The sequence below is a fragment of the Carcharodon carcharias genome, chromosome 21, assembly GCF_017639515.1.
Source record: "Carcharodon carcharias isolate sCarCar2 chromosome 21, sCarCar2.pri, whole genome shotgun sequence".
NCBI lineage: Eukaryota > Metazoa > Chordata > Chondrichthyes > Lamniformes > Lamnidae > Carcharodon > Carcharodon carcharias.
The window spans coordinates 10,279,327-10,302,241 of NC_054487.1; the positions used below are offsets into that span (position 1 = coordinate 10,279,327).

General features: G+C 44.2%; 1 protein-coding gene across 4 annotated transcripts in view; it reads right to left on the bottom strand.

Moving 5' to 3' along the window:
• cntn1b (contactin 1b) overlaps positions 1-22,915 on the bottom strand; it is an 836,554-nt gene that overhangs the window by 67,223 nt on the left and 746,416 nt on the right. For all 4 annotated transcript variants that reach the window (XM_041216323.1, XM_041216321.1, XM_041216322.1 and 1 more), the window contains one exon: positions 10,763-10,922. In XM_041216323.1, coding sequence (XP_041072257.1) covers positions 10,763-10,922 — 160 coding nt within the window. The remainder of the gene's footprint in view (positions 1-10,762; positions 10,923-22,915) is intronic.

A 22,915-nucleotide genomic window follows, 5' to 3' on the forward strand; every position in this document is an offset into this window, starting at 1 on the left:
CTCTGAGACTGTGCCCTTGGGTCCTGGTCTCTCCTACTAATGGAAACATCTTCCCTATGTCCACTCTATCCAGGCCTTTCAGTATTCTGTAAGTTTCAATCAGATCCCCCCTCATCCTTCTAAACTCCATCTACAATAGACCTAGAGTCCTCAAACAAACCTCATATGTTAAGCCTTTCATTCCTGGGATCGTTCTCGTGAACCTCTTCTGGACCCTCTCCAGGGCCAGCACATCATTCCTGAGATACGGGGCCCAAAATTGCTCACAATATTCTAACTGTGGTCTGACTAGAGCCTTATAAAGCCTCAGCAGCACTTTCCTGCTTTTACATTCTAGTCCTCTCGAAATAAAGACCAACATTGCATTTGCCTTCCTAACTACCGACTCAACCTGCAAGTTAACCTTAAGAGAATCCTGGACTAGGACTCCCAAGTCCCTTTGCACTCCAGATTTCTGAATTCTCTCCCCATTTAGAAAATAGTCTATGCCTCTATTCTTCCTACCGAAGTGCATGACCTCACACTTCCTCACATTGTATTCCATCTGCCACTTCTTTGCCCATTCTCCTAACCTATCCAAATCCTTCTCCAGCCTCCCCGCCTCCTCAATACTACCTGTCCCTCCACCTATCTTTGTATCATCTGCAAACTTAGCCAGGATGCCCTCAGTTCCTTCACCTAGATCATTAATGTATAAAGTGAAAAGTTGTGATCCCAACACTGACCCCTGCAGAACTCCACTAATCACTGGCTGCCATCCTGAGAAGGACCCCCTTATTCCCACTCTCTGCCTCCTGCCAGACAGCCGATCTTTTATCTATGCTAGTACCTTACCTCTAACACCATGGGCTCTTATCTTACTGAGCAGCCTCCTGTGCGGCACCTTGTCAAAGGCCTTCTGGGAGTCCAAGTAGATAACATCTATTGGCTCTCCTTTGTCGAACCAACTCGTTACCTCCTCAAAGTATTCTAACAGATTTGTCAGGCATGACCTCCCCTTGATGAAACCATGCTGACTTGGCCCTATTTTACCATGCACTTCCATGTATTCTGAAATCTCATCCTTAATAATGGACTCTAAAATCTTACAAACGACTGAGGTCAGGCTAATTGGCCTGTAATTTCCCATCTATTGCCTCACTCCCTTCTTAAACAGGGGGGGTTACATTAGCGATTTTCCAGTCCTCTGGGACCCTCCTTGACTCCAGTGATTCCTGAAAGATCACCACTAACACCACCACCTCTTCAGCTATCTCCTTCAGAACTCTGGGGTGTAATCCATCCGGTCCGGGTGATTTACCCACCTTCAGACCTTTCAGTTTTCCTAGCACCTTCTCCTTGGTAATGGCCACCATAGTCACCTCTGCCCCCCGACTCTCTTGAACTTTGGGGATGTTACTCGTGTCTTCCACCGTGAAGACTGACGCAAAGTACCTATTCAGATCCTCCGCCATTCCTTTGTTCCTCACTACTACTTCTCCAGCATCATTTTCCAGCGACCCAATGTCCACTTTTGCTTCTCTCTTACCCTTTATATATCTAAAAAAACTCTTGCAATCTTCTTTTATATTACTGGCTAGTTTACCCTCATTTTTAATCTTCTCCCTCCTTTTTTTTTTAGTTGTCCTCTGTTGGTCTTTGTAGGCTTCCCAATCTCCTGGTTTCCCACTGCTCTTCGCCGCATTGTATGCTTTCTCTTTAGCTTTTATGCTGTCCCTGACTTCCCTTGACAGCCATGGTTGCCTTGTCCTCCCTTTCGTATGCTTCTTCTTCCTAGGGATGAATTTTTGCTGTGTCTCCCTAATTACTCCCAGAAACTCCTGCCATTGCTGTTCAACTGTCTTTCCTGCTCGGCTCATCTCCCAGTCATTTCTGGCCAGCTCCTCCCTCATGCCTCTGTAGTTGCCTTTATTCAACTGTAATACCGTTACATCTGATTCCAGCTTTTTCCTCTCAAATTGCAGGGTAAATTCTATCATATTATGGTCACTTCCTCCTAAGGGTTCCTTCACCTTAAGCTCCCTTATCAAATCTGCCTCATTACACATCACTAAATCTAGAATTGCCTGTTCCCTAGTGGGCTCCACCACAAGTTGCTCCAAAAAGCCATCTCGTAGACATTCCACAAATTCCTTTCCTTGGGATCCACTACCAACCCGATTTTCCCAGTCTACCTGCATATTGAAATTCCCCCATGATCACTGTAACCTTGCTTTTCTTACATGCCTTTTCTATCTCCTGGTGTATCTTGTACCCCACATCCTGACTACTGTTCGGAGGCCGGTACATAACTCCCATTATGGTTTTTTTTAACCTTTGTGGTTCCTCAACTCTACCCCCACAGATTCTACATCTTCTGACTCCACATCATTTCTTGCTATCGATTTAATTTCATTTCTTACTAACAAAGCAACCCCATCCCCTCTGCAAACCTGCCTATCTTTTCGATAGGATGTATATCCTTAGATATTTAGCTCCCAGTCCTGATCCCCTTGCAGCCATGTCTCCGTAATGCCCACCACATCATACCTGCCAATTTCAATCTGCGCCACAAGCTCATTTACCTTATTTCGTTAACTGTGTGCATTCAGATACAACACCTTCAGTCCTGTATTTCCCGTCCCCTTCCTCATTGTCGTCCCTTTATCTGATGTGCTTGAAGTTAGATTCCTAGCTCTTTCCAAACACTTGTCCTATTTTGTGTTCTTGGGACTTTAATAGCCTCTCCTGGGCTCTCCTTTCTTTTCAGTTTTTTCATAATTTTCCATGAAGTTGAATCTATCCCCCCACCCGCTAACCTGCTGCTGTTTCCCATTAGTCATACTTTTTGGAGTTTTACCCTTCCCTCCACCCCCACTTTCTAGCTTAAAGTCCTGTTGACCACCCTATTTATCCTTTTTGCCAGAACATTGGTCCCAGATCAGTTCAGGTGGAGACCATCCCAACGGTACAGATACCTCCTGTTCCAATACTGATGCCAGTGCCCCACGAAATGGAACCCCTCTTTTCCGCACCACTCCTTTAGCCACGTGTTTACTTTCCTTATTCTCGCGTACCTATGCCAATTTGCGCGTGGCTCGGGTAGTAATCCAGAGATTATAACCCTTGAGGACCTGCCAGTATTTATCCCTCAACTGAAATTATTTGAAAAAAATGGATTGAGTGGACATTCCCTGCTGTTTTTGGGACCCCAGTGTGTGCAAATTGGCTGTCATGCTTTTTTTTTACATTACAACAGTAGCTGCACTTCCAAAAAGCACTTAATTGGCTGCAAAATGCCTTAGGCTGTTTTGAGATTGAGAAAGGCACTTTTTAATACAAGTATTTCTTTCTTTTACACAAATCCAGTTGTGGTGATAATTTTCCAAACATGCATTGATGAAGGGAGATGTTCCCTGTCGCCAGAATATGATAGAAAAGCTGTGGGAACACAGTCAATTAAATATTATTCTTAGCAGAATTGCTTGTTGCTAGCCTGTCTAACTGCACTCCACAGTGAAGCAGCCAGGTGTAGTATTTTGCATTCTGGCTGTGTAAGGAAAATAATCTTTTTTTTCACTATTACTGTGGGATACTGTGATGCAGGCTTGTGGGGTCTGTGTGTACGTTAGTGTGTGTGTGTGTGTGTGTGTATGTGAATAATTTAATTAAACTGAAGACAGTCAGACTGCAAGATTTAAATCATCAAAGGATTAGGTGTACATGCAGAAAATTTGAAGTGGAGATGAACAAGCTAAGATGGGATACAAGTGAATACAAAATGAATAGGAAATTGCATTAGGAGATAAATGAGGAGTTGAATTTTTAACTGTTGAATTTCAAAGAGAAATAGAAGGAAGTTTTACAACTGGCAAAGACCATAAATGAATAAAGCATGTTATTAAGTTTATTTTTCTTGAAAACAGTGGTCATAAAGACAACATTAAAGATTTTTATATTCTGGGAAAGGTAACTTCCAAAGAAAGTTAAGAACAATGGGTTTAAAGGTGAAAGAGAAAAAATAGATTTAAGGAAAGATTGAAAACTGTATGGGTGGTGTGGCCAAGTGATATTTTGAAGAATGTGCAGTACGAGGTCAGACCTGTGAAATAAGCAGCAGTTAGCCACCCCAGAGAAGTTTTTGTTTGTTTTCCAGAAAGCAAGGTTTTGTTACAAGCCTTAGGTTTCCATTGTCGAGTGAGAGGGGGAGAGAAGCCCATGAAATACCTCCCCTGGGGAGCAACAATGGGTGCCTTGTGGTAATATTACTTAATTTTTTATAGATTAAGAATCTGCAGGGATGGTTGCCTGGAAAAGGGTGTTTATTTGTGAGTCTAACTAAGTAGAAATCTTTTGGGAAAGGTTGTAAGATTAACTTTAACTGTGTAACTAATTTTGAGTGTTTAAGTTTTCTTTCCTTTTGTTATTAAATGTTTTAATTCAATGTTTTAAATCTCCAAAAGTGGTAGTGGAATATTTACTTCTGACGTCAGTCCTCTTACCTTCTTGTAATAAAAATACAAATTGCAAATTGTTGCAATAGCTTGACTAAGTTTCTCTTTGGGATTTGGTCAGCCTGGCAATTACCACCTGCCATATCATAACAGTTGGGATTGTAACACTGTATGGGGGGCTCTCGACTCCACATTTTGTTGGCAACGGTCACCCAGCTGTAACTTTGCCTGAATTGGCCGATTAGTGGCTTGCTGTCCTTCATCAGGTTCTCAAAGCTGGAGGTAAATTGAGAGTCTATAGCTTGGAACAAGTTGAAGCCTGTTGTTTCAGGTAAGAGAGAGAGAGGGTGCCTCTATCTTCAGGTGCTCACACAGGGACTTCTAAAACTTTCGAATTAAAAAATGGCCACAGCTGCAGGTTTAACGTAATGGAGAGGAAATTCTTCCACAGTGTGACTTATGGCTGCAACTGTAGCCAGGTAGGTTGGGAGGCCTCAAAACTTGGCTGGAGTATTGTATGCTGCCGGAAGACAGCTTCCAGGCAGCTAACTCAGTTCCCAAAGCAGCAGGGGCCCATAGGCTGACATGAAAATCACAGTTGGCCTCTTAATTGGCCTTTAACTTATTAGAATTGGCTACCCACTAACTGTGGGCAGGTAGCCCTTTTGCCTCCGATCCCGTCTCCGGGAAAATGGCCCAGAGGCGGGGTGGTGTTGGCAAATAAGCCTGTTGTCCAGCAGTGTGAATTTTTGCAGCCACCTACCTCTGTACTTTCCCCAAGTGGAGTTAAAAATTTTACTCCAAATTTTGAAGACTCCCAGGTAATCCAATGACCAGCTTAAAAGTAGAATCATTAATGTGTTTTACAGAAAGTGATTATGCATGGTCCCAAGATAGCTTCAAACAACTGCATTTAACTGAATGGTGAATGGGACCTGTGTCAGCAATGGTCAGAGTGCAATGTGCAGCCAACACAGGTGTCAGATCATTACCTGGAATGTGCCGAGTCCATGCAAAATGGACCTACTACATCATTTGCAAATTCAATGCACATAAGACTAAAACAATGAACCCGGCACACCTCATTTGTAACTTAAACGCTAACAATCTCTTCTAAACGGTGCTATTTTGATATACAAAGTGTTTTAATTTTGACTCAGCTGGAGTCTAAGAGATTAAGTCAAGTCCAGGGTTGGAATTTTTTCACCGTTGGGGGGGGGGGAGTTTAAGAGCGGGCGCGCCAAGGCGCGCCTTGGATCAGCGTCCCCAACTGGGGGCGTACTGCCATTTTACTTGAGTGGGCCAATTAAGGCCCGCCCAGCTTGATGTCCACACGAAAGCACTATGCACGCCCTGAGAGGGTGGGGGGGGGGGGGGGGGGGGGTGTTTCCCTGAGCCGAGAGTGCGCATGCGCACAAAAGAGCACACTCACCTCCCTGAGGCTAAGTGCTGCCTCAGGGACATAGGCTTCACAATAAAAAATCTGAAAAATGGGAAAAAAAATTCCCTGACATGTCCCCTCATGTGACACTGTCACATGAGTTGGGACATGTCCATAACTTTTAAATACACTTTAATTACATTTTTAAAAATCTATATGAAACCTCATCCCACCTGTGGATGAGGTTTCATGCTTTTTCTAATGCCCGCCAGGGCTCTTGCCTGGCCGCCAACGTTAAGGTTGGACGGGCAGGTCCATTAATTAGTTTAATGACACTATCAATGGCCTCAATTGGCCCCGCCCCCCTGCTCGCCGACCGGGAAATCCTAGCCTAGGTCAAGTTTCAAAAACTGGTCATCTCTGAGCAATTAAAGACTAATGCTGACCACAGAAAGAACTGTAGTTCTGCCATTCTCTTGGTCAAGGGCTAATGGATTTATTTGATTCCCAGCTGACCACAGCTAGACTGCAAACCTCTGCTGAGGTTTCAAGTGTGGAATTGTCTTACAGACTCTGCTGCTGAGGACTTCGAAGATCACATTTATAAAAGGAAGAGGTTGCAGTCACCAATTGCATGCTCCATTGACAAAAATGTCATATTCATGAGAACAGTGGCCATTCAAATGTGTGAGATATTGTTTTAACTACTGTTGCACATACATTGAGAATACTGCAAAGTAAAAAAGAAAGACTTGCATCTATATTGCATCTTGCATGATCTTAGGACATCACAAAGTAATTCACAGTTACTGAAGTGCTTTTGAAGTGTAGTCACTGTTGTAACGTAGGAAATACAGCACATGCAGCATTCCACACAGCAAGATTCCAAAAGCCAGATCAATACTGTCAAAGATTCTGTCTGCCCTCTCAGGTGGACTTAAAAGATCCCACAACACTACACTGAAGGGAGCAAGGGAGCTTATGCTTTCAATGTAGTGTTGTGGGATCTTTTAAGTCCATCTGAGAGGGCAGACAGAACCTTTGACAGTTCATTACATGCTGGTGCTGCACTGGGAGTGTTAGCTTAGATTTTGTACTCAAGTCTCTAAAGTGGGTCTTGAATGCATGACTCGGAGGCAAGAGAGCTACCAACTGAGCCAAGGCTGACACCTGTGGAATTTACCATAGCAGCACATTGCACCCTTAGTTACATGAAAGAAAGACAGGATATTGCTGCATTCCACATGTTGGTTAGTGAACACTCAAGGCACTTTTACTCTATAGTAGTGCAGCCGACTGGACACGTGGGTCTCTCTCTCTCTACATTCCATGCTGTAAGCATGGCCGGTACCAGGAGCTGGGGGAGCCAAGGAAACCAACACTGGTCCATAATTTTCCCCTCAGGATAAATTGATGGTGTCAGGTCACCGGTTCTGTACAATCTTTGCTCGCCTCTGTACAAAAGGAGAGTTCAGTATACCTATAGAGTCAACACCCAAATTGGAGCCTGAGTTGTGGAAAGCAGCACACAAGATCATAGTTAACAAGGGGCAGTCGAAAAGTGCAAAGTTTAAGCACTGATGGTTAAGGCTTGTGTTTTCCCTGCACTTAAACCTGTACAGTGAATGTGCAAAAACCTGATAATAGTGATCAAAATACCAAAAACGTAAGTGAACACCAAGGGAAACAATTTTGAGCGAAATTTAAAACAAATGAATGCAATTAGTTTCAAACCAGGAAGTGTGATAAGTAGATAACAAAGCAGGTGACTGTTCAGTCCACTTGATCTCCGAATACCATCTCCAACATCTTTCCAGATGGGACCACGGGATGTCGGCTTCGCAGGCTGGGCCAGCATTTATTGCCAAACCCTAGTTGCCCTTGAGAAGGTGGTGGTGAGCAGCCTTCTTGAACCATATCATGCAGGTACATCCACAGTGCTGTTAGGAAGGGCGTTCCAGGATTTTCACTCGTCAAGTGAAGGAATGGTGAGTGACTTGGAGGGGAACTGCCAGGTGGTGGTGTTCCCATCTATCTGCTGCCATTGTCCTTCTAGATGGTAGTGATTGTGGGTTTGGAAGGTGCTGTCGAAGGAGAGGTATGATTCCATGAGGACAACTATGTCAGGCTGTTGCTTGACTAGTCTGGGAGACAGCTCTCTCAACTTTGGCACTAGGTGTTAGTAAGGAAGGCTTTGCAGGGACAACAGGCCTGAGACTGATGTTCTCGTTTCCGCTGCCTAGGTCGATGTTGTGACTTTGTGGCAATTTGCTACAACTGAGTGGCCCTGTATTTCAGAGGGCATTTAAGAGTCAGGCTGTGAGCCAGAAGGATGACAGATTTCCTTCCCTAAAGGGCATTACAATCGGCAATGGTTTCATGGTCATCATTGGACTTATAATTCCAGATTCAAAATCCACTATCTGCCATGGTAGGATTTGAACCCAGGTCCCCAGAGCATTACCCTGGGTCCCTGGATTACTAGTCCAGTGCCAATACCACTATGCTATCACCTCCCCCATATGCAGCTATCTCTCAAATGGGTCCTGTGAGGAATATCATTTTCTCCCATTTATAGGATACAAATATTGGCGAAGGGCCCAAGTGACTTCTCACAGTTTATCCTTGTGTACATAGCATGCATGGTGCCAAACTGGTGGATCTCCAATGGTATAGCACACAGTGATTTGTAAGGTCATGCTATTTCACCCAATTGGGGTGTTACACCATTTTACATGTCATGTTTTATCAGGGCCACTAATTAATGTTGACTGAACAAGTCAAATTGTGTTGTCTCAAATCATTAAAGTGCGACTCAAAGCATATGCACTATATGATTTAACATAGAAGAAAACACATTGACATTATTTGCCAAAGATTTTGAAGTCATTGCTCTGAGAGTGTTAATATTGGTTATCAGACATTGACTGGGTCTGCCTAACCTGTTCCAATTTTCTCCCCTTCCCTCTCCTCAAAGTGTTGACTGTGGTGGATTTCCACAGGTCCCAAGTGTAGGTTGTTTGCTTGTCCCATATTTGGGTGTGAGATCCTGCCATGAGTGTTGGGTGGCCGTCGATCCACAGAGCACAGCAAGGCCCAACCCTAATCCACATACGTTTATGATATGGGGTGGCTGAATAACAATCAGAAAGGGTGATTCTTGCAATCTTTTCCTTGCAAACCCAAAGGTGATAGGGTCAACATTAGCACCCAATTACCGCCTGTTCTTAGATCAGCCGACACAGCTTTTGTATAACTCACTCACTAGGTAAACTCACAATGGAGCACATGTGAAAATTCAATAGGAAATGTATCCTCTGTTTTGTATATGTATTTGTATGATCTACTGTTGAAAATTTGCACAGGATCGTGAGGTTTAAACGTTTCTACAAGAATTACAGCACACCAACATCAGACCTGCCAATGGGCATCTCTAGTTCACAACATGCTGTAAGAGATATTGAATCTTAATTCCCCATTCTGATGAGTATTAAGAAGTGTAAAAATAAAACTCAAATGCTTGCCTATAGCTACAGCTCAGGTGCTATTCTGTACGTGTGGGAATGCTGCAGGGTACAGCAGATACTTGCATTGGTACAGTGCAAACAAAGCAATCCGATGCACTAATACTAAGCCTATGGGGATAATGGATATGAAACAGCATCTGGAAATAATTAGATTTCCTTGCAGATTTGGAGGAAATACTATTGCACAGTATTGTGAAACAGCTACAAAGAATGGCTTCTGAAAGGCTCAAACAGCTGTGCAAAAATAGGCAGGGAAAGCGTTTATCACACGGTCTTGAAATTAATGCAAAATTTCAACACAGTTCTGGAAAAAAAAAGAAAGATTGCATCACCCTGACATTTTTTCACATGATATTAGCACTTTCAAAAGGCCCAGTGAGAGACAACTCCAGGAGTAAGCATGGATTCAGTACAACAATGGGGGTTGTGCAGTGTATTTTACTGAAAAGGAACATTTGTGTTAAATAGCCAGGTGTCATTGGCCAGTCAATCTTGAAATTGAGCCCACTGTTGGGCTCGTCTGTTCAAATATTCTGTAAAATGGCTTCCCACAGACCTTTCGAGTTGAGCCCCACTCCTGTCACCATTGGTGAGTTTTACAGCAACCATGTTGATTAAAATTACAGAAGCCTACGTTATTTTTGAAACCTAGCTGAGTTTTACTATATAAAAAAGGTGACCCATTCAACAGGGATGGTGAGTGGGCACAACCCACTGAGAAAGGTGATAGTGCTGGTGTAAGGGCATAGTCTACAGGGATGGTAAGTGGGCATGTTCCATAATGAAGGTGTGTAACATGCTCTGTGGGAATCTGCCTATTGTTCTGCAAATCTTATTGGCATATAACATATTTCCAGTCTTGACAACCAAGGCACAAGCTCAAACTCTGGAGATAGCGTGTCTCCAGTTTCGGAGAACTGATCTACTAGAAGACTGAAGAAACTGGAACTCTTTTACTTTTGAAAATGGTGCTTGAGAGGGAACTTACCAGAAATATATTGTATCATAAACAGTACTGAAGAGGTAAACATGGAACACCACGTCAATGGAAGTCAAAACAGCAAGACAAGGAAAAGCTGACTGAAACTGGAGGACAACGATAATCAGATGTCAGGAAGAAATTTTGTCCATAAAGAGTAAGCAATGCTTGCACTGAACATTCAGTAAAATTAATGTTGTGAAAAGCATTATTTCTCAAAAGGCTGTGATGGGAAAATTGTAGATTTTTCTTTTCCTTCTTCTACAAACTGTACATCCTGGACTAATAGCAAATTTCTGCTTTTCCTGCACTCGGGAATTAGGGAACAGAGGGCCTCATCCCACCATCAATCAGCCACTCTTCAGGGTCTCACAGAGCCCATTATAACCAGTTAGCTTTCTTACACTCAACTTCTTTAAAATAGGAATATCCATCAACTTACTTTTAGAAATTTTGACTGAGTTCACTGCTCCATCTCCTCCTTCACCATAGGCTCGTACTTCCACAATATAGTCTCCCTCGTCGTGAATAGGTATGTTTATATTGTGTCCCACTGTCTGCAACAGTGTACTGTTTACTGTGCCATCTCTTCTGTATAGCACCTGAAAACATAAAAGAAAATTTCATATAATATGATGTTTATTAAAAAAGATGAAGGCCTGTTAGTTAGGATGGTGTGTGATTAGTGGGGAAATTGCAGGTGGTGGTGTTTTCATGTGTCTGATGCCCTTGTTCTTCTGGGTGGCATCACAGAAGCCAGCCTTCAGTTAATTCGATTTGCTTCACATAATATCAAGAAATAGCTGAAGGTATTGGATACAGCAAAGACCATGGGCCCTGACAACATAGTGGCTGTAATGATGAACATTTATGCTCCAGAGTTAGCAGTGCCTGTGCCAAGATGTTCCACTTTGCATCTGCTAGAAGAACGAAAGCATATAAAATTCTTAAAGGGTTTGATATTATAGATACGAGAAGAATGAATCCCCTGGCTGGGGAGTCTAGAACTAGGGATCACAGTCTCAGAATAAAGCGTCGGCCATTTACAATGGAGGTGACGAGAAATATCTTCACTCAAAGGGTTGTGAATTTTGGAATTTTACAGCCCATAGCTTCCAAGCTTCAGTGCAGCATATCTGGGGGGGTTGGAGGGTGTGGGGTGTGGGGTGGGCTCGTAGTGGGGAACCCAAGGATGTGCTGGAGAAACCCCGCTGCCTGGAAGTTCCCAGGCAAGAATGCATGGAAATTGCCCAGGAAAAGATTCAGATTTCAACCATCCAAAAATGCGATTTAAACTGCAAATGTTGGATGGTTCCAACTGTCATACCCAGAAAAAGTTAGAAGAATTAAAACCACTTCCGGCTTTTGGGTAACTATTGTACTGACCCATACCAGCCACCCACTGGACTATCCAACTAACCCCCACCCCCACTAAATGTGGCCCTACCCCACCGAGGGACCCCTGACTACTCCCCAGCCCCTCATTACAACCCCACACACCCCCAGAACCCCACAGACTACCCCCTTGCCACCCTCAGTCCCATACCCCAACCCCTCCATGGGACACCCCTACACCCAAGACCTGCATGGGACCTCCCCCACGGAGTATATGCCACCCCAACTGCCACCTCCCCCCCAACTGCCACCTCACTACAGCAACCACCCCGGCTGTCGCATCACACCCTCCCCTAAATGCCCCCACCCCTGAATGCACACTGCCCCAACTGCATCCTTCACTGACTGCAACCCCGAGTGCACCCACACCGACGGACTTACCCCTGACTGCAGCCCACTGCTGAATGCATAATTCCCCAACTGCACACCCTTCGACTGCAACCCCACAACTACACACGCCCTCCAACTGACCCTCTCACCGACCCCCACTGCCCCCCAAAACCCCCGATCCCCCCCCACTGACCTCCACCGAGCACTCGCCAGTTACCCAACTGCCAACCCTTACCCACACACCTGGCAACACCCCCACTCCACAACCTGACCCACTGACCTGACAAAACTACCTTCTCCCTGGTTTGAAAGTGGCTGGACCTTTAAACTTACCTGATTTACGGCAGCTAGTGCTGTAAAAAAGGGGCCATGGCCTCCTGTATCCAACTGTGCAGCCTTTGACTGAAGGCCTCTGGAGCGCACTGCCCTACACGGTTCTTGCCTGGCCTGAGTTGGAAGGTTGGGCGAGAAAGGATCGCCTGGATTTCCAGGTAGGAAAGTAGGAGGGGAGTGGCAATCCAACTCTGATTGCTACTCCGCAGAATTTCAGGCCCTATATCCCAGAAAACTGTGGATGCTCAGTCATTAACTATGTTTAAGGCAGATATCAATAAATTTCTGGGTACTAAAGGAATACAGTAAATGGAGAGAGTGCAGGAAAATGGTGCCCCTAGTCAAGCTGTCCCAGTACAGTTACAGCACTAGCATCTACACGGCAATGTAGAAACCTGCCCAGGTATGTCCAGGACACAAAATGCAGGACAAGTCCAACTCGGCCAATTACCCCCCCCCATCAGTCTACACTCGATCGTCAGCAAAGTAATGGAAGGGGTCATCACCAGTGCTATCAAGCGACACTTGCTGAGCAATAGCCTGCTAACTGATGCTCAGTTTGGGTTCCGCCCAGGCCCCTCAGCTCCTGATCTCATTACAACCTTGTTTCCAACATGGACTAAAAAGCTAAACCCCAGAGGTGAGGTGGGAGTGAGTGCCCTTGATATCAAAGCAGCTTTTGACTGAGTATAGCATCAAGGAGCCCTAGCAAAACTGGAGTCAATGGGGATCAGGGGGAAAACTCTCCTCCGTTTGGAGTCACACCTCGCACAAAGGAAGATGGATGTGGTTGTTGCAGGTCAGTCATCTCAGCTCCAGGACATCACTGCAGGAGTTCCTCAGGGTAGTGTCCTAGGTCCAACCACCTTCGGCTGCCTCATCAATGACCTTCCTTCCATCCTAAGGTCAGAAGTGAGGATGTTCGCTGATGATTGTACAATGTTCAGCAACATTCATGACTCCTTAGATACTGAAGCAATCCATGTTCAAATGTAGCAAGACCTGGACAATATCCAGGCTTGGGCTGACAAATGGCAAGTAACATTCATGCCACACAAGTGTCAGGCAATGACCATCTCCAACAAGAGAGGTTCTAACCATCACTCCTTGACATTCAATGGCATTACCATTGCTGAATCCCCCACTATCAACATCCTGGGGTTAGCACTGACCAAAACTGAACTGGACTAGCCATATAAATACTGTGGCTACATGAGCAGGTCAGAGGCCTGGAATCCTGTGGCGAGTAGCTCACCTCCTGACTCCCCAAAGCCTGTCCACCATCTACAAGGCACAAGTCAGGAGTATGATGGAATTCTTTCCAATTGCCTGGATGAGTGCAGCTCCAACAACACTCAAGAAGCTTGATACTGTCCAGGACAAAGCAGCCCACTTAATTGGCACCCCTTTCACAAACATTCACTCCCTCCACCACCTATGCACTGCAGAAACTCACCAAGGGTCCTGAGACAGCACCTTCCAGACCCACGACTGTTACCATACCAGAAGGGCAAGGGCGGCAGATCGATGGGAACACCACCAACTGGAAGTTCCCTTCAAAACCACTTGCCATCCTGACTTGGAAATATATCACCATTCTTTCGCTGTCGCTGGGTCAAAATCCTGGAACTCCATTGCTGACAGCACTGTGGGTGCACCTACATCACAGGGACTGCAGCAGTTCAAGAAGGTAGCTCATCACCACCTTCTCATGGGCTATTAGGGATGGGCAAGAATGCTGGCCTAGCCAGCGATTCCCATATCCTGTAAATGAATAATAAAAAGAAAGATACAGCAGACTCAAAGGGCTGTCTACTCCAGCTCTTACTTCTTAATTGCTTGGATCTTTAAAGTGAAAAGCTGCCCAGGTTTATACTGTCCACAAAAAGCAGGAGAAATCCAATCCAGCCAATCACTGCCCCATCAGAATACTCTCAATCATCAGCAAAGAGATGGAAGAGGTCACTGACAGTGCTACGAAGTGGCACTCACTCACCAATAATCTGCTCACTGATGCTCAGGTTGAATTCTGCCAGGGCCACTCAGCACCAGATCTCATTAAAACCTTGGTCCAAACAAGACAAAAGAATTGAGTTCCAGAGCAGAAAGTGAGAATGACTATCTTTGACATCAAGGCAGTATTTAGCCAAAGTAGCATCAGGGAGTCCAAGTAAAATTAAAATCAATGGGGATCAGGGGGGAAAAGTCTTCACTGGTTGGAGTCATACCTAGCACAAAAGAAGATGTTTATTGTTGTTTGAGGTCAATAATCTCAGTCCCAGCACATCACTGTAGGAGTTCCTCAGAGTAATGCCCAAGGCCCAACTATCTCCAGCTGCTTCATCAATGAATTTCCCTCCACCATAAGGTTAGCTGATGATTGCGCAGTGTTCAGCTTCATTCACAATTCTTCAGATAATGAAGCAATCCATGCCCACCTGCAGCAAGACTTGGACAACACTCAGGCTTGGACTGACAAGTGCCATGTAACATAAATATGGCAGGCAACGACCATCTCCAACACCTTGCCTTGAAGTTCAACGCCATTACCATTGTTGAATCCCCACCCACACCCTGGGGATCACCACTGACCAGAAGCTTAATTGGAACAGCCATATAAATAGTATGGCAGACTAGATAGGAGGCTGGGAGTTCTGTGGGGAGTGACATACCCGACTCCCCAAAGCCTTTCCACCATCTACAAGGTACAGTCATGATCCTAATGGAATCACCCCACATGCCTGAATGAGTGCAGCACCAACAACACTGAAGAAGCTTGACACCGTTATGTCAAAGCAGCCTGCTTGATTGGCATCCCATCCACCATTTTAAACATTCACTCCCTCCACTACCAATGCAGTGGTAACAGTGAGTACCATCAAAAGGTGCACTGCAGCAACTTGCCAATGGTTCTTTGACAGCTCCTCTCAAATCCATGGCCTATACCAACTAGAAATCCAAGGCATCCAAATCTAACACCTGCAAGTTCCCCTCCAAGTTACACATCATCCTGCCTTGGAAATATATTGCTAATTCTTCATCATTGCTGGGTCAAAATCTTGAAACTCCCTCCCTATCATCACTGTGGGTGTACCTACAACACATGGACTGCAGCAGTTCAACATATGGCTCACTTTATCGGGGACAATTAGGAATGGACCACAAGTGCTGGCCTTGCCAGTGATGCCCACATCACATGAACAAATTAAAGAAAAAGTGTTTAAACTGTCAAGCAGTTTCACACAACAAGATCTAATAAATAGCTATGAAATGGTTTTATTTATGATGCTGATTAAGGGAACAATATTGGCCAAGGCACTGAGGGAGCCCCCTTATCTTCAATAAATACTGTCAATGGCTTTTGAACATCCACAACAAACAATGGCACAGGCAGGCACGTTAATGTTTTAGTTGAAGCTCTATGTGCAATTTTGACAACTCTGGAGTAATTTTGAACAAATATTCCACTGTCTACCTGGGTATGATTGACTTTTGTAAGGAATAAGAACATTTATTATGTGGAACTGAGGGATAAAAGTGAACAACAGACAAAAAAATGGCAGGACAATGAACTCTTGCATTTCAGTTGGACTTTCCAAAATATGATGTAGAAACAACATTTTGCATCCAGGAGATTCTGTTTTTTCCCTTTAGCCATTGATTTACATAGGTTTTCCATCATCCACCCATCAATTTTTAATTTTACATTTACATGTAGAGGTCAACAAATTCCTATGGAATTCAATGATTGTGCATTAGAAGCTGCAGCCTAGTAGTTCAATCAGCTTTCTGATGAGTTTAAAGTGATAGAACACATGTGTCTTGCCCCTTGGGTCCACTTATGGTGAAAACCTCTGGCCTTCTGGAAGCTAATTATGGAGGTGAATCAACAGATTGTGGAGATTCTGGCCATGCAACACACCATAGAGTATTTCATAACATTTCAAAGCAGGGGTGGGGTTCTTAAACTCAGTAAACAAGATCTTACTTAAAAAACACTTTCACGCACTTTTAATCCAAAGCAAATTTGATTTGGGGATTCTGTAGCTGAATTGGCTAATGTATCAGACAAGGGGAAGGCAAAGCAATATTCCTCCAGCTCACTTGGCGAACGATGATTGGATACCTCATCCAATACTAAAGAAGGTAAACTAGGGTCTTCAGACACTACAGGACTTTAATGTGTTGGGGGTGGGGCGGGGGGTGGCAGTGGTTTGGTAGTGTAGGGGTGCTGATGGTGAGGCCTTATGGACATCAGATTCTGTCCTTTTGGGTCACGGATACTGTGTGCCGCAAGTATAGTTGATTCACAATTCTGTATTCTGTATGCTCGAATGTTTATTATTTCAGCTGTTTCAAACTAATAAAAAACATTTTCTGCAAGAGCTGTACTATTTTCCTTTGAATATTCAACACTGTCTTTCAGAGGTTAGGGTAGGGCATCCTTGCTAATATATCAATATTTGTAGGGAGCCCATTGGGACATTCTGGTATTTGCAAGGGGGCCCAGAGGTGTGTCAATTTTCGCAGATGAGATTGTGGGGTGTGGGGTGGGAAGGAGGGATTACTGGAGTAACAAATGGAGTCTGGTACAGCCTCTCAGTACAGATAAAGGAAGATGACAGAATCTTATATGATGAGATTGGAAAGGTTTGCACAGTTAATAATGTTATCATGGGTGACTTCATTCCGAATGCTTAGATCAAAATGCAGCACAGAAGCAGAACAGGGAACTGTAGTACTTGACTGTTTCCCGATACAACAGGAACTATGTGGTCCTGCTGCAGAAGGGACAGGTTCGCAGGGCTTTGAGAACAAAGCATGCTTGGTAACGCAGTGACCTAACTGTGGTTGAGTTCAAAGTTCAAGACATTTAAATGATTATAATGCACTCCCAGTGCACATTATCCAGGTTGGTAAGTGTGGTGGAGAAGAGTGTAGGATATCTCGCACAGACAAACGACCCTAAAATTTTAAATAGGCATGGCAATTAATTAACAGGCCACAACCCCTGATACTGTTTAATGATAGTGGTCAAAATTATAAATACGAGAAGGGGAATGCAACAGTTAAGCAATAAGATCCAGAGTTGATAAATGCAAAATAATATTATGGGAATGAGGAATTAATGAGATGTGTTTAATGGAGTCAGAAGTGAGATCCTACGTGCACAGTGTGGAAATGATCCCGCAAAGAAAAAGGGTGGTAGTGCCAAATCCAGAGCCCCCTGGTTATCCAGAAGCATACAGTGTAAGATAAATCAGAAAAAGAAAGCTTTTGACAGTCACAAAAAGCTTAATACTGTAGAAAACTTAGAGGTGATAGAAAATACAGGGGTGAAGTAAAAAAAGGAAATTAGGAAAGCAAAGAGAGGGTATGAAAAAATATTGGCAGGTAAAATCAAAGGAAAGCCAAAGATGTTTTACCAGTACATTAAGGTCAAGAGAATAACTAAGGGAAGGGTAACGACTATCAGAGATGTACATGGTAACTTTTGCATTGATGCAGAAGATGTGGGCAGTGTTCTCAATGAGTACTTTGTCTCTGTCTTCACTAAGGTGAGGGACGATGCAGACATTCTAGTTAAAGGGGAGGAGTGTAAAATATTAGATACAATAAGCATAGTGAGAGGGGAAGTACTGGAGGGACTGGCAACTTTGAAGGTGGATAAATCACCAGGGCCAGATGGATTGTATCCCAGGGTGTTAAAGGAAGCCAGGGAGGAAATAGTGGATGTGCTGATGAACATTCTCCAATCCTCACTAGATCTAAGCAAGGTACCAGAGAATTGGAGGTCTGCAAACGTTGTACCATTATTTGAAAAGAGTGGGAGGGAAAGGCCAGATAATTATAGGCCAGTCAGTCTGACTTTGGTGGTGGGCAAATTATTAGAATCAATTCTGAGGGGCAGGATGAACTGTCACATAGAGAGGCACAGATTGATCAGGGATAGTCAGCATGGTTTTGTTAGGGGAAGATCATGTCTAACTAACTTAATCAAATTTTTTGAGGAAGTAACAAGGTGGATTGATGAGGATAGTGTAGTGGATGTTATCTAATAGATTTTAATAACGCATCTGGCAAGGTCTCAGATGGCAGTCTGGTCAAAAAAGTGAAATCCCATGGGATACAGGGGAAGGTGGCGCATTGGATCCAAAATTGGCTCAGCGACAGGAAACAAAGGTTAATGGTTGATGGATGTTTTTGCGAATGGAAAGGGGTTTCCAGTGGTGTTCCACAGGGCTCAGTGTTGGGACCCTTACTATTTGTTGCATATATTAATGATTTGGACCTAAATGTGGAAGGAATGATCGGGAAATTTGCTGATGACACAAAAATTGGCTGTGTAGTTGATAGTGAAGAGGAAACTTGTTGTCTCCTGACTTATGTCAATTGTTTGGCTGAGTGAGCAGAAAAGTGGCAGATGGAATTCAATCCAGAGAAGTATGAGGGAGGGCAAACAAAGCAAGGGAATACTGAATAAACAGGAGGATATTGATAGGGGTAGAGGAAGTGAGAGATCTTAGAGTGCATGTTCACAGGTTCCTGAAGCTGGCAGGAAAGGTAGATAAGAAAACATATAGAATACTTTCCTTTATTGGATGTGGTGTTGAATACAAAAACAAGGATGTAATGCTGGAACTGTATAATATGCTGGTTGGGCCACAGCTGGAATTTTGTGTACAGTTCTTGTCACCACATTACAGGAAGGACATAACTGCTCTGAAGAGAGTGCAGAAGAAATTTACAAGAATGTTGCCAGGGCTTGAAAATTGCAGCTCTGAAGAAAGATTGGATAGGCTAGGGTTGTTTTCCTTAGAACAGAGGAGGCTGAGTGGTGACCAAATTAAGGGGTACAAAATTCTGAGGGGCCAAGATAGAATAGACAGGAAAGACCTGTTTCCCCTAGCGGAGAGGTCAATTACCAGGGGGCCTGCAGATTTAAGGTGATTGGTAGAAGGATTAGAGAGGACATGAGGAAAAACTTTTTCACCCAGAGGGTGGTGGGCGTCTGGATTTAACTGCCTGAGTTGGAGGCTGAAATGCTCAACTCATTTAAAAGATACCTGCATCTGCACCTGTACTGCTGTGACCTGCAAAGCAATGGACCAGGAGCTGGAAAGTGAGACTAAAATGAGCAATTTCTTTTTTTTTGTCGGCATAGACACAAGGCTGAATAGGCTTTTTCTGCGCCATAACTTTTCTACATTTCTATGGCACTTTGTGATTCTTCAAAATCAGATCTTGGAGACCTGCTGGATAAGCCTATGAGACTGTCAGTGCAATATTCAGCTGCAAAACTAAAATTTGTTTTGTTAAGGCAGAGTACAAATCTAAAGATTATATAATTGATAATTGAGACATTATTCTGGTACATCCAAATGCAGCTCTGATCATTCACCTTAAGATGGAAATGGCTGACCACAAGAGGTTACAGATGGGTTCTGGGGAATTCTGGAGATGACTGTGCAGGAGCTGGAGAAGTCAGTGCCTGAGGTTCATGGGATGCATTGGGACAGGCGGAAGTAGAACAATGCAAGATCAGCCCTTCTGAGGCAGGATGTAGAGAAGGGGCAGTGTTTAAGAAACTGTAGCAGATTGTGGTCAAGGTGATAAAGTGCCACAGACAGTCACTGAAACTTTGAGAGAGAGAGAGCGAGAGAGTGAGACTGAGATAGAGGGGTGATGAGCTAGCTGCTGATGTGACCATGGACCACTTGATTTCCACCCAACCCCACTCCCCCTCACATCAGTCTTCTTCTGTGTTCCTGCTTTTAGACACCCATGAACTACCACTTGACCAGCCATAGGGACACCAGAAGGAGAAATGAGAGCAACTGTACACCACTGAAGAGGGGGCCCATCACTTGATCTGACACTTGCAGCCACCAGCTCAAGCCCTGGCACTGCTTTTACCTTGGAGGCTAGTGTAGATTTGAGATCAGCACACAAGGACAAGTTGGCTGCAGCCATGCCAGTGGTAAAAGATGGCCAGCTCAAAAGAGCGCACTCTCGTTGTGGTAGATGAGTCTTGCTGTTGAGGACTAAGATGAGGACCTCGATGGGGCAGCATAAAGGAGGGCACTGAATGGGCATGTGCGCTGAGGTGCTGGGTGCATTGATTGACCTAGCAGGCAGACTCGTGCCACTGTCAAGGAGCATGGAGAAGTTGACTCCAACTTGACAGAGCACAGTGCGCAGAGCTTGCCCTCTCTGCAGCCTCAACTCCATCTCCCTATTGTGCTGCAGAGTGAGAGGCACAGCCACTGCTGCCCCAATACCTCTTGATTTCTTTATGTGTACAGGTCACTTACTCCTCTGCCACCCCTATGAGGATGCAGCAAATCTCTCTGGCAAATGCAGGAACTCACCAAAGCTCCTCCAAAAACATCTAGATTAATTTCAGACACTTTAATAGAAAAAGTTTCAAAAATTTAACTTGGCTGCAATGAGAGTTCCTTTGAATATTATTAGTCTCAGGTCCATCTTGCTCCTTTACACTTGTTTTCTCATGACTAAACAACTCAGGTGTTGCCCAGACCTGTGTTGCCCAAACTTGGGATCCTGGCATCAACAGTGCACATACAGCACATCACTCCATAGACTTGAGTAGAAACTCTTGTCTGATATTGGAGAGCTGCGCTATTGGAGGTGCCTTGCTTGGCTATAAGTGGGTTAAAGGAAAGCCCTCTCAAGTGCAGAAAAACAGGGGAGGTTTCTGGGTGTCCTGGCCACCTTCATCCCTCAGACAGTATCACAAACACAGATTATCTGGTAATCTCTCTCATTGCTCTTTGTGGGATCTTGCTGTGCATAAATTAGCTGCTCATTTCCTTATGTTGCATTAGTAACTGAAATATTTTGAGTTGCCCTAGTGATGTGAAAGGCATTTATAAATACAAGTCTTTTTCTGCTGCACTTTGATCTGGTGGCTTGCAGGGTTATAAAAGGTAATAGGTCTGCACAGTTTCAGGGGAATGGAGGAATGAATTGAGCTGGACTCGAGCTGCTCAGTCTCCAGAAGCATGAATAAAGGCAGCTTGTTCTTCAGACAACGTGAGTGTCCTGGCCAGTACAGGGACAGCATGGAATTTTCTTACCATAACACAATTTCTTCCCTCAAAAAGCACAGACTTCATTTTCAACCTGTAATCGAATTCTGCCTTTCTGACCCCACTTTGCTACCTGTGGTTTCGTGAAATTATTTTTACTGAAAACCAATCTGCTTTAAAAGCTATTTTGAGCAAGGAATTCTGCCATGTTCTTATCCTAACTTTGATTTATTTTTCTACTGCAAACTGTCTTCTTAAATTCCTCTTCCCTATTTCATCCATCTTCCTCTCCCCCAATATATATAGGGTTCTTGTGGATTTCTTTGTCGCTAAAATAGAGTTCATCCAATCAGCTGCCTCTGCCTTGTCCTTTTCTTCCCCAGCCTGCCAGGCCAAACTTTATTTAAAGCTCGCTGATCTCACATCTTAATTTAATTTTTCTACCTCTTATTCCCTCTTTGAGCTCATCTTGTCCATGAAACCCATCTCATACACCTTGACCCTATTCTCACTAAACTGATTACCCATCTTCCTTTCCTGGTTCTCATGGTAACTGACCATGTTAAAGGTTCTCTCCCTTCAGTTGCTTTCCTCTCCCCTTTAAATCTGTAGTCATCTGTTCTCTCCTCAAAAAAACAATGCTCAACCCCATCGCCTTTGCAAACTCCCTTACCTCTCCAAAGTCCTTGAACATGTTATTAGCTCCCAAATCTGTGCCCGTTTTTCCCGGAACTCCATGTTTCATCTTCCCAGTATTTAGTTTGCAGGAAATGTTTGCTTCTCCAGTACTGGATGTCAGATATGCAGTATGATAATTTGCAATGGGAGAGACGTTGAGAGAGGTGGTGCTGAGATAAAGCTGGGTATCGTCATGTTATATAACAGATATTATATAATCTCCAATCAGGTTCGCCCCTGTCACAGTACCAAAACGGCTCTTATCAAAGTCACAAACGACATCCTATGTGACTGTGACAAAGGTAAACTGTCCCTCCTTGTCCTTCTTGACCTGTATGCAGCCTTTGACTACACCGTCCTCCTCCACTGTAGTCCAACTAGGTGGGACTGCACTCGTCGGGTTCCATTCTTATCTATATAAACATAGCCAGAGCACTTTTTGCAATTCATTCATGGGATGTTGGCTTCGCTGGCTAGACCAGCCTTTATTGCCTATCCCTACTTGCCCTCAAGATGTTTGTGATGAGCTGCCTTCTTATACCACTGCAGTCCACGTGGTGTAGGTACACACACAGTGCTGTTCAGGAGGGAGTTCCAGGATTTTGACACAGCGACACTGAAGGAATGGCAATATATTTCCAAATCAGGGTGGTGGGTGGCTTGGAGGGGAACCTCCAGGTTGTGGTGTTCCTGTGTGTCTGCTGCCCTTGTCCTTCTAGATGGTAGTGGTCGTGGGTTTGGAAGGTGCTGTCTAAAGAGCCTTGTAGATGGTACACATTGCTGCCACAGTGCGTCGGTGGGTGTGG